The sequence below is a fragment of the Ammodytes marinus genome (assembly GCF_949987685.1).
Source record: "Ammodytes marinus genome assembly, chromosome: 7".
NCBI lineage: Eukaryota > Metazoa > Chordata > Actinopteri > Uranoscopiformes > Ammodytidae > Ammodytes > Ammodytes marinus.
The window spans coordinates 24,061,516-24,074,541 of record NC_137211.1 but is presented as its reverse complement, the minus strand read 5'-3'; the positions used below and the strand labels follow the sequence as shown (position 1 = coordinate 24,074,541).

The 13,026-nt window shown below is 41.9% G+C and overlaps 1 protein-coding gene across 1 annotated transcript; it reads left to right on the top strand.

The window, feature by feature from the left end:
- Positions 1–251: 251 nt before the first annotated feature.
- lrrc38a (leucine rich repeat containing 38a) lies at positions 252–5,746 on the top strand (the record flags this gene model as incomplete). Its single annotated transcript, XM_080031301.1, has 2 exons — positions 252–879; positions 5,499–5,746. 2 exons carry the CDS (start codon positions 252–254, stop codon positions 5,744–5,746), a joined length of 876 nt encoding a protein of 291 aa, XP_079887427.1.
- Positions 5,747–13,026: the final 7,280 nt, after the last annotated feature.

The window sequence follows — 13,026 nt, the reverse complement described above, 5'->3', positions numbered from 1 at the left end:
CCAGACTGCTTTTTGTCTCCCGGAATACAGCGCTCCCTCGCTACAAGATGGCTTTTCGGGTTGTTCTCGCTTCGCAGGGCAGAGAGCATGGAGGGATGCCTGCAGCACGCTGAATCTACATCGTCATAACCTTTCCTTTCCCCTTTCCCCTCCTGTGATCTCCATCTGTCTGTTGGTCCTGTGTCCCCGACCTCCCCTCTCACCCCATTCGAGACCCCTGCCTCCTGATTAATGCTGCCGCCCCCTCGACAATGTTACCATGCATTAACTGGCTGCAGCCTTTCCTTGCCTTGATCTCCTCCACCTTGCTGGCACGAGGCCACAACTGTCCATCCAGCTGCATGTGTCCAGACCACCACACTGTGGACTGCACCGGCCAAGGTCTGACCAAAGTACCGGAACCCATCCCCCTGGACGTCCGCCGTCTCATGCTCTCCAACAACTGGATTTCCTGGATCCCCTCTGACTTCCTGGTCCTCTACAGCGACCTGGTCTACCTGGACCTGAGGAATAACACCCTCTCCCAGCTGGAGCCAGGGACCCTGAGTACCACCTCTAGGTTGGTTTACTTGGACCTAGGCAGCAACAACCTGACAGAAATCCCCTCTGGGACATTTGGGGAGTCCAGGAGTCTAATCAAACTGCGAATGGGTAACAACCCATATCTAAGCATGATAGGCAGAGACGCTCTCAAAGGGTTGACTTCTTTAAGGGATCTGGAACTGGAGGGGGATGGTTTTACTGAGCTGGACGTCACTGTCCTGGAGTCCCTGACCTCTCTCCGGATGCTGCGACTGGAAGGCAACCCCTGGATCTGCAACTGCCACTTTGCCAACCTGTTTATGTGGCTGACAGAGAACAGCAACAAGCTCCCTAAGGGTAAGGCATAAGCTGCTTAAAGTATGAACTTGCTGGCTTTGTCCCATGCACATCCATGAACAGAGGAAATCAAATCCTTTCCAAGAGATACATTTACTCATTTGACGTACATTTTATGGAGAAGTTTCAATTAGATTGAAGGAAATCCACTGAATTAATGAAAATAATACAAAAAACAAACCTTGTTGGTTACAGTGATGTGACTGTCAGTTCTCCATCATATTGTATTTAGAGGTGGACAAAATATTTTCTCACACTATTTGTTAGTACCAAGATGGTAGAGAATAACAGGACATTTTGTTGTCTCAGGACTCATTGGATGAGACAAAGCCATAGTTACATACAGTAACATGCATTTATACAGTCAACGATGCAATTTGCAATTGCAGAGTTGACCACACTCACGTTGTTGTGTGTTTAAGACATAGACACAGACCTAACTCACAATCAGATAAACACTCTTGCATAACATACAAATGTGTTAAGAAATGTAATGCTAAAAACGAAAAAGGGCCAATGCTCTTATTTCCTCTTACTGAGAAATGAAATGGTACATGTTACAGACCTGAATCGTAGTCTTCACTGGTTAACTGAATGAGTATATGACCATATAATGTATACCTGATACTGTTCACCATTTACCATGTGCTCCAATGTTTAATCAAATATACAGTCTCAGAAGGCGTATGTTATGGTAACTGTTTTAACAGCACACCCACACTCACACACCCACACAAACAGTGCAAAAACACTATGGAGCTCTCCAAATACTGACAGATAGGCCTACTCTACCATAGTACTGTATGCACTAAACTAGGGTAAACCTGATCTGTTTGTTAGGACCCTCTAACACTTTACTACTGACAGAGATATAACTTTAATTGGATGTGCAATCAAGGGATTTCCCATGGGCTAACAATCAAGTATGTGTGTGATGCCATGTGGTAGAAATGTTCAAATAGCTGGAAAACATTCAAATGACTTCAACTTCCTAGCTTGCATTGGAACTTTCAACTGTAACTCACAGCCTTCAGCGACACCTAGAGTTTGCTCATCACGACCTTCGTGGGACATCAGTCACATGATAACAGGTGGCCTCTGTTCAAAGATGGTCTATGGCCTGATATATTTTTCCTCCTGTTTCTGTCTGCAGGCAACTGGACGATAACAACAACCTTTTTCCAGTTGATGTTAGGACTTTGTGTCTGGGGTTCACAGCAACACAGACAAAAACCAGTTCAGCTGCACAACTGAGTCAGAATTTGAGTAGAAAATAGTTGTCAGGTCAGGTCATTTGTTATAACAATACAACACATCTTAACTATTTAAGTTATTCAAAATATGAATTTACAAAGTTAGAGGTGATTGCAGTTTTAAAAAGTACAATATTGTCTTGAAAATCTCATAGATTATAGAAGATTAAAAAGTACCTCACAACTGTACATAGCCTACTGTAAGAACATAAGTTCAGTGAAAATGATTAGTAACTGCATACAAATGCTGAAATAAGATAACCCAGTCAGTTTCTTTGGGGTTGTCTAGGTCATTTAGCAAGCCATTTAGATGTGTTGGTAGTTAAAAGGTCACAGCCAGGGCTCACTAGAATAAAACTGCACCCCTGGGTTCAGGCTCAACAGTTGCCATGGTAGCGCAAATCAGTACTTGTGTTGGCACACCCCACGAAAGAGAGAGGAGAAGAGAGAAGAATGTCCAGAGATGCTGTGTGAATGCTGAGCCTCATTTAAAATCATTTACACAACCATGGAGTTGTTGATATACACGTTAGCAGTTAAGCTAAATTTGGTTATTTTGCTTCCCTGGGTACCAAGATGCCAGTAGAGCTGATGTGCAACACCAGAAACAGGGCCACCTGTGTTTGGAGTTGGCAAGAGGTGCATACTCAGGCCAGGTCAGGGACCTGTCAAAGCAGACAGGGGTTTTTGAAAGGGAGTCCGTAAAATTAAGACAGAGGGTGGCAAGGTGGGACAATGGTTGATGAAGAAATGTGAGGAAAAATAAAAAATGTTTTATAGGGTTTACCATTCTAACAGAAAACAAGCTAACTCTGTGTCACAGCAGAGCCACACTGTGCATGCTGAAATATCGCTTCAGATCGGAACAGGCCGTGGGCTGGTGCCAAATCGGCAAAATCTGGCAACGAGGGGAAAGTAAACTGGCCATTGTTCCCCGCACTTTGTGGCTCTTCGGCGTGCTGATTGGCCATGCCGTGACGTAAAGTTGACTTGTTCTAAGCGGCTTACCGTGGGCTCAAACCGGTGGCAGCAGGCGGTCTTTAATTTCAATGTCCACAGTTAGGGGGTTAGCTATGATTAGCAAGCTGTCTAACACTGATATTTATCTCTTGAATCTATAGATTACTCAACGGTTTTGATGAAGTCCTAATCGAGGCTTAACCCCTCATGCGGTTTTCATTGAGGGTAAACCACCATTTACCATTGAACAAATCCCCCAGCAGAAAATGGTCTTGGCTACTGTCTACTTTGAGATAACTTGAAAAACAATGACTCATCTCAGTATTGTGGATAAGTGGACATCATCACACGCTCTGTTAGTGTGTATCTGGACTGTTGTGGTTCTTAAATTTGAAAAAAAAAAGTGAGAGAACAACCAGCAACCTAGGTACTGTAAACACAATTGCCTTCTAATACGTATATGTCAGGTAAAACTGAACGAGCAGCATCATCTATTCAGCCCTTCAGTATCTCTGATGCTCTAACACAAGCTTACCATGTCTAGGATCCTTCCTCAGTGAAGTGAAGCCCCTTGTTACACTATGCTCGCATGCGCACACAAACACACATCAAGTTCAATTTAATGGAAGTGTTTAGGATTCTGTGCAGGGCTTTTTCAAAGGACATTATCTTGCAGTCATTTTGTATCTATGGCTCTGGCCACAATAAGAACGGTGTGTGTTTGTGTCCAGCTTGCAGCTCTGTGTTGCCATTTTGTGTTCCTGTCGACATGTTTATTGGCCTACCTTTCTTTTTTCATTTAATCCCCTGTGTGTGTTGTATCCGATGCAAAACACGCATGTGCAATTACGTGCACCTGAATACATAAATTTGCACATTTAATTAAACACGTATTCCCGCATGTGTACACCTGCACATGTGTTTGTGAACATACGCTGTTGTGCATGTATGTACTGTATGTTTGTATGTGTTTTATGTCCATGTGAACGTATTTGCATGTGCATACAGTATGTCTTTATTCACTTACCGTTATGTTTATATATTTAATTGGTTGTACTTCTGTTCTATTTTCTGCACGGCTGTATTTAAGAGTGTGTTAATGATGTCCTATTTGTGTCCCTGTCTGTAAACGAGCAGTGTTTGTGTGTGTGTGTGTGTGTGTGTGTGTGTGTGTGTGTGTGTGTGTGTGTGTGTGTGTGTGTGTGTGTGTGTGTGTGTGTGTGAGTGCCTGTCTGACTGCCTGTATCCTGCATGGCTGTATGAGCATGAGTCTGGCTGCCTGTTGTAGCGCCACGTGACTGGAATATCACCAAGCGATGAGGTCACTTAGTCCTTTATCATGTGGAAAACCCCTTCTGGTCCTACAGTGACTAACACATACGGGGAAAATACACACACACATGCACACGCAGACACACATGCTTAAACACACACATGAACGCTTGACAATGATGTGACTCGGATGCAGCAGTGCTACAGAGGAATCAGGATAAAGTGCCTCTCTCTACACAGGGGACAAAATGTTTTCAAGGTGTAACCGTGCAGGTGCATTTCTATCAAAAATGCAACACTTTGTTTCTGTTTGTTGTTTTAGTAAAACAATGGCCATTTACCCTGGCTTGTAGAGACTATTACAGATGCACGTAAAATAAAATAAAAATGTAATTTCCTGGTTATCCTTTGGGTTAAATAGTTGCATCTGGGGGAGCCACACAGGTAGTCTCCATGGGCCAGCAGTTTAGTTCACATGTGTAGAACTGGGACATGTGCAGACCCCCAGTTTGTAATATGTACTATGAAGAAGCCATCCAGGAGAATAATCAAAGCTTCACTGTTTTAAATTACTTTTAAAATTACTCCTGGAAATGATAGGAGTCTGTAATTTAGAGAGAGAGTGTGTGTGTGTGTGTGTGTGTGTGTGTGTGTGTGTGTGTGTGTGTGTGTGTGTGTGTGTGTGTGTGTGTGTGTGTGTGTGCCGTGCACATGTGAGTGGGTGCATGTTTGTTTGAGTGTGTGCATATAATTAATGTTTCATTATTACTCGAGAGATCATTGAGGGGTGACCCTCATTTCCAGAGCTGCTGAGCCAATATAGACTGCTGTGCAGTGTTTAGACGTTGGTGTCACCTTCAAAATCATGGACTTAGTACTCAAAGAAGAGTTTACTGGATTGTTTTAATCTTTTCACCAGTACCTGTAACAAAAGGCCCATACAATTACAAATAAAGATCTAGTATGAGATTGAAGTGCTATGCGCCTTAAACATCAGGCCACTGGTACACCCCACCCATTTTGTATTGCAGTTTATGGGATTTGTGGGAGGCTGTTGATACAGACATTCAATTGAGAAAGTCCAGTGTCTTGGTTGTCTGCCAGCAGGTTCTTTTCATTGCTTTTTCTTACCAGGTATGGAGGCGATAGAGTGTTCCCTGCCCCTGGATGGTGGACGTGTCCCCCTCAGTTTCCTCTCTGAGGACAGTTTCCGGGAGTGCCGTGGTATCCTCTCCCTCACCGACATCCTCATCGTCATCTTCTCAGGCATCTGCGTCTCAGTGGCGGCCATCATTGCCAGCTTCTTCCTGGCCTCCACAGTCCACTGCTTCCAGCGCCTCAGCAAAGGCGGCAAAGGAGACGATGAGGAAGGGAATGACTGATGGGGGACAAGGACAAGGGTGACTGAATTACATAAAATGCAAGTGTTCACCACTAAACTCATGCTCAGAGGTCCTGTTGGCATCCCAGAGAAAGCTCGACAAAACGTGAGAGCGAGGAGAGATGGTGGTGGGGAGGGTGAAAATAGCCACGCAATGAAAGCTCTTACCTTGTCAAAAACCAAACGTCACGCTCCATGAGAATTCCAGATTGGTTTGGGAAACTCAAGATAGGGTTGAATCACTGTGAAAAGGTATTGTGTTCACTGAATGTAGCAGTTTTTACCACTGTGTACAGTACGGACTGTAAAGACACTGGTCAGCGAAATGGCATTTATTACAAACAGTAGAGCTGTAGCATTGCACAATAGAAAACATATGCAGCTCTCCTCATTAGGCCTGAGACTAGATGTTTTAACTAGAAAGAGATGAAGGGACGAACGTCTGTCGTGGTACTAAAGGACTACAGGAAATCAAAGATTGCTAAGGGTTCTCCAACAAGTGTTCCCTATTGTGTTAATAGGAAGATGTCACAGTCTGAGCTAACCAGTAAAACCCCAGTCCTTTATTGTTGGCCCACTCCTGTAGAGGTCATCATAGGTCTGGGAATACATACCCAAAACAAAAAGGAGCCATAACTTAAAGGTCACATATCATGCTCATTTTCAGGTTCAAAATAGTGATTTGGGTTTCTATTAGAAACTGTGTAGTGTCCAAAAACACCTTTTTTATCATAGAGCCATGGCTGAATCTACTATTTTCAGCCTCTGTCTGAAAAGCTCTGTTTTAGAGCTTGTCTCTTTAAGCACAATGGTCAAAAGCCCAGTGTATTCTTATTGTCCCTGAATATAACTGCCAGTTGGATTCAGGGCTATCTTGGGTTGTGCTTATCAAAAGTGGGGGTAGTGCTATGTTATGTTGGGAATGGGGAGGGGGGGGGGTATGGCTTCTACCCTTATGTCATAATAAGGGGAGGGAAATCTGATAATCTGAATCTGTTAACAGAAAGGTGGAGGTGGAGAGAATGAGGCAGAAGTTTTTTTTTCTCATAGCCTCCATTGGGTGTCTCCAGTCACACCAGGGACCAATATTTATGTTGAAAAACCATGAGAAATTGCACCTTGCATAATAGGTGACCTTTAAGTGTTGAGTATTTTTGTATTTTGAGATGACTTTTAACACTTTTTACACAAATCAAAGGTTGATTGGTGATTGGTGCTCCAGTAGGCAACCATCAATGAACACATCATAAAACTTACTAGTACCCCCTTTTCCACCAACGATACCAGGTTCCAGTTCCGGGCCAGTGCTAGAGCCGGTTCACAGCTGGTTCAACTTGGGAACCTATTAAGAACCACATTGTTTTTCCACCGGGAACCGGCTCCCTGGCGGTGGAAAACCAAATTATTGGTTCCCGATTGGGCACCGGCCCCGATTTTGCGTTGGTGGAAAAGGGATAGGATGAACGAGGCAAAATCCAACATGCTAGGCTTTTTTTTTTGCTGTTGCATTGATTCTCTTTCCACTGTAATATCCTACAGCAATTGATGAAATCCTTATTCCACCATTACTCACAACCAAGATGGACTCAGGAACATTATAATGAAACATAGACCTGAGTCCTAATGCAATTTCATGCAGTTTATCACAACTGTGTGAAAATGACTGCAGTCAAAATAAGATTGGAGCAGTACAACCCTGCGTGCAGCAGACCCATGCAGAATAAACAAACCGCACGTTTTGTGCAAGAGTCTTCAAAGCTAGGTTTCTCATTAATACAATTAAACAATGAGGCCACTGTAAGAAATTATTCAAGCAAGTCACAATCAGAACAGCTGTGCTTTGCTTGGAAAGTAATTCTAAAAATGGTTTGAAGTCAAAGCCTAAGCAGAGCGCAGTGGGCTATGGTTTGTTTTGGGACCTCTGGTTTTCATAGGTTCAGGTCTGCCCAAGGCCTCTACTGACAGGGTCCACTGGTAAAGCTTGTGGATAAGTGCCTTGCTCAATAGCATTTTGGTAGTTGAAAGAAAAGTTGTCAGGATTTTAAAGTGAGCTTTCATATACATTGACAACACATTTTCCTTTGATTTCATTTTTTTGTTCTCCACTGAAGCAATAATATTTCCAGTACAGCCAACAGTAGCAGAGAAATTGGACTTTCCCTCTTCACATAGCCTTACCAAAAGAGCCTACATGCACCGGTTTGCCAGCTGAAGGCAACTGTACATTATAAAGTATCAGTTTAACTTCAGTCCATTTAACTGTACTTTTCAAAAGTAACAGAAACATTGTATTACACGATGTTTTATTGATAGGTTATTGCCCAAAATATACACAAATACTCTTTTGGAACACAGGCAGAGTAAGTAGCACATGCAGTGTTAGTGGCTCCGTGCCACTAACACTGAAAGACCCAAAGAAGGTTTTAATAGGACGAGTTGTGTTCGGGGTAAATTTTTAAAAAGTACCTGGCTTTCTACCTGCCCATCTGACTTCCATGGCAACAAGTTCATGCCCCATTTCTTAAGGCTTTCTGGGAGCTTGCGGGTACATGTTTTTCTACATTATGATACTATATTTGACAAATGAGATTATTTTTTGGGAATCTGGCTGCAGGGATTTGTTCCATTTCAGACATAAGAGCATTAGTGAGGTACAACACTGATGTTTGGGTGATCTGGCACACAGTCGATGTTCCAGTGTGTTCCAAAGGTGTTGTATGGGGCTGATGTTGTAGCTCTGTGCAGACCGATCAAGCTCTTCCACGCCCAAATGGTAAAAGCATTTTCTTACTGAGCAGGCTTTTTGTTTTTACACACGTATATTGTCATGTTAAACAGGAAAGGGACAAACACAAGTTGTTCGAAAATCCACAATGTCAGAAAATCACTATGGTCTCAAAATCCATAGCTGTTGTAGCATTAAAATGTACATGAGATGGAATTAAGGGGCTATGCCAAAAACCAAGAAAAGAAGACGCAGACCAAAAGTAAGGTATGCAGACAGGAGTCTGAACCTGGCCATATATTTTATTAATTTTATTTGATCCACATGGATCTAACATGTATAGATCTGAAACCCCCATCCCATTTAATTTCGTTGTTCAATTTCTAATGATATTAGATCAGTTTTTCTCACATGATGATGACACTACATTGAAGTAGCATCTATCATTCCATAATTGTGTTAAAGTTAAATCATATGGTAGCTGCTTGGTTACTTTTTCACAACATGTACAGTAAATAAATGCCTCGTAGAGATGACAGCAGCCGCCACTGTGGCCAAAGGCTAAAGCCAGGAGTGCCTTTAGATGGCCAGTATTATTTAATACCATTTAATCTTGACTGCAAAAAAGTTTCCCAGGTCGAAAGCTCCTATCCACACCATTTTTAGAATAAAACGTAAGATCTCTCCCCATTAGATTAGCAATCATCAATCATCCAGGACACTGAGAAAATGTCCTCTTCATTCTTTTTTTGTGGGTAGAAAGCTCTCGGGCAGAAATTAGAGTTTCATGTTTAGTTACATGTTCATAATTTGGTGCTAATAAGGTCAATTAGAGAAAAAGTTCAGAGAGATTTTTCTGATTAGTTGTTTTAAGTTACTCATTTTAGTGGGTTTGAGGGTGTCTGACGTTGAGCCATGACCACAGCTATTCAAACATTAGGCCTGGTGTCAATGGGGACGTCATTACTTCTCATGGGTTCCTTGATAGAGATGCAAAGTGCTCTATTATACAGAAAGGAAAGGCTTGGGGGTCTCATTAAAAAGTTATGGGTGATATCACATAGACCACATGTCCATATTTTTCTACAGTATATATTTGTGGTATCCATGGCAACAAGCATCATTGTCTATAGTGTTATGCCTATGATGAGCTTATTTATTTACCCTTTTGACAGAATATGGACAGATCTTGTATTTTTCTCTATGTGATACTGACTTTGTGTTTCAAAGTTATGACATGGAAAATCAGTCTATATGGTCTATGGTCATTGTATCTGTCATCGGCTATCAACATTCCCCCTCAAGATATGTAAATGTGTTGACATAGGTGTGCATTGGTCTGTTCACCCCCTATTCTCACTTGATTTTGAACGCCACATCAGATCATCATGCCAGTCTTTCTCACTGCCTACTAGTCTTCCCTGTTGAAGAAAATGGGAACATAAACCTCAACAATAGATCAAGTATTAAAGAGCATTGGTATGCTGTAAGCATCCGTGCTGGTTATACTAAGCTAAGAATGGTAAACATGTAAAGGCTTTGTCAGCCTGTTAAGACTATCTCCCTGGACATACTACGAGCATAAGTGTGCAGTCAGTTGAGTTCTCAGATTTGAAAGGGCTTCATGTGATATGGCTACTGAGGATGAACAAAGACTGTCAGGACTTTTCAGTGTGTGACATAAAATGTGTCAGAGCATAACAGAAAATGTAATAAAGTTATTTTGCTCGGAAATGTAAATGTTGTAAGTCCAGTTTCTTCTGTCCGATAAAACTGTTAACCTACATTTTCCAAATGTTGTGTTTGTTATTATCACCGGATGAAACAAAGTTGAATGACTATTGCAGCTCGATACAACAACTGAAGAAACATCCATCCCTATCCCCAAAACCAACAATCGGAAAACATATTAGCTCCACTTTCATGTACCCTACGAAACATGAGAGCACTTTAGCAAGCTATTGTGGAGTGAAATGTCCACTGCAAATACAATGTAACAAGCAATAACATAAGCTAAGACAGGATTTGACAGGTGGCTACCATTAGTTTATAAGTATATGTGTAAGTGAAAAAGATAAATTGACTCTACATACTTGCGATTAGGTTTTTCAGGTAAACTTGTGTTGCCTGCAGTTTCAGAGGCTCCATAGAGGCTCATATCTTTCTAACTGTTTAACAGTTCCAACTCTCTAATTAACTTGAAGACACAAGGTTGAGATCCCTCTAAACATTGTGCTGTCTGCAACACATATAATAAGTACATTACCATTATGTCGCTATATTCCTTTAAGATTGGAGCAAAATGAATAGAAAATAAATAGCTGTTTGGACTGCCAAACTCAGCATACAATCTTACCTTTTCAGCTTTTCACTACAAATAAATACAGTATCAATCTGGTGCAATGGCAATTAGGAATGTTAAGGAAAAGGATCGTTAATCACATCAAAGAATTGTTCTGCGTGTATACCGATTTATGGAAAATATTTGTTACAGATAGTTTTAACCAAGATTTAATTTTCTTCTAGTGAGAGCACGCTGGGAACAGTAAAGGACTGTGAACAGACAGCGGTGTGGCAATGTGTGCTGCAGAGTGAAATCTGTAGCCTCTGGAAAAAAGTGCACAAACAAATGTAATGGTAAAACTAGAGCGTCATGTCAGATTGAGGAGCACACTCCAGTGCACAGCTCAGGAGAATACTGCGTGAGCGGAGGGAAGATGAAGCAGTTTGTGCCCTTTGTGCCCAGATGGAAGGATGGAGACCATGAGGGCAGGAGGAGGAGGATAACGTGCAGAAAATGAGAAGTTTCCCCTCCTTCCTATTAAGTCATAGTGTCGCCATGGTTACTTGGCCGAAACACAAAGGTGGGTTCTCACATACACTGAATTGTTCAGTGAGCAGTGAGCATTAAATTGAGATTTCAGAGATATTGCCTCATCACAGACAGCTGTGTAGAGTCACTCAACGCTCATTCTTGCATCCATAACGTGCACAAATTGCATTGTGGGATTGTTAGCAGTGTGTGAAATCGATGCCTTTCAACCACCTTGCACACTACATTTGGCAAAAGCATAAGGCAAACTGAGTTTTTAGGAACAATTCAACATATTGGGAAATACTCTTATTTGCTTACTCCACAATAGCGCTTGGTTTAGATTGATGTCGGTCTCGTGGGAGTGTTAAGTACAGAGCTGGAGTCAGGGTGTGGTTTGCGTAGCTTAGCATAAAGACTGAAAGCAGAGGGAAACAACTAGCCTGGTTCTGTCCAAAGTTTTAAAAAATCACTGATTAACATATGGTATCCTTGTTTGTTCTATATGAACGCAGATATATTCTCCTTTCACTCTCAACCAGAGAGTAAATAAGCAATTTGTCAAAAATGTTGGGATACATTTCTCCTCCACCACATTCTTGATCATTATTCATTACTTCACTCATAATTTTCCAAAGGATAATTTTGTGTTTTAGTTGTATTTTAAACTGGTCATCTAATGAGTTTGTATGTCTTACGTGGTAAGAAACCTGGTGTACAAATATGGTTTCCATGCCTAAAGAAGAACACAAATGATATGTGTTCCTAAAAATCTACATTGTTAGGATTCTGTGGTGCCTTCTAACTCTGGCCTTTGCTCTCACAGTGCAGAAACACATCAGTCAAGACAGCATCAGACTGAATCCATGCAGCAGCAGCATGCAACTTGACCTACTTACCAGGTCTTGTTTGTCTCAGCTGTGGACACTGAAGCCCGGGGCTCTATAATGTTGCAACCTGCACTTGTTCCAAAAAAAAACTGCCTGTAATACATGCACATTTCATGTTTTTGGGCTTCAGGACTGCAGAATGTGACATGGTAGCTGATCCAGGAACAGGGGTGTAGTCTACAAGGAGGTTTTTCAAGATCACAAGTGTTAACAATTTATCAGATAAAATATAGCAGTTGAATAGTATTAGGGATTAATGACTATTTGTTTATTTCCGAAAATTCTTCACCAAAAAGCAGAACTATAGAGTAAATCTATGTGTGATATAACATTCTATGATTTATATTCCGAGTCTATGATATAGTACAACTTGTTCTACTAATCTGTAAAGTAGAACCACATCGGCTGTGTATGATTTTGGATTAAAGTGCCTTGAATCCATTCAGGTGCTGGTGTGTGTGTGTGTGTGTGTGTGTGTGTGTGTGTGTGTGTGTGTGTGTGTGTGTGTGTGTGTGTGTGTGTGTATGTGTGTATGTGTGTATGTGTGTGTGTGTGTGTGTGTGTGTGTGTGTGTGTGTGTGTGTGTGTGTGTGTGGGTGGGATGACGTGACGGTAGTGGCTCATCCAGATGTGGATGCCCGGTAGTGGATCTGTGAGGTGGAACAGATGGCCCCTGTTCCAGTGTATAGGCCTTTCCTGGATTATGTGGGGAGGTGACATAAGAGCTAGGCAACGGGCTTGGGGGGGTTTATTAGTGTCAGCACTAGTGTAGTGAGGGATTCACATCTGCCACGGCCCGGGTGGGTGTGGGGGGGCGTAATGTTTCTCTTGTGCTCTCTGTTTGCAACATGTAG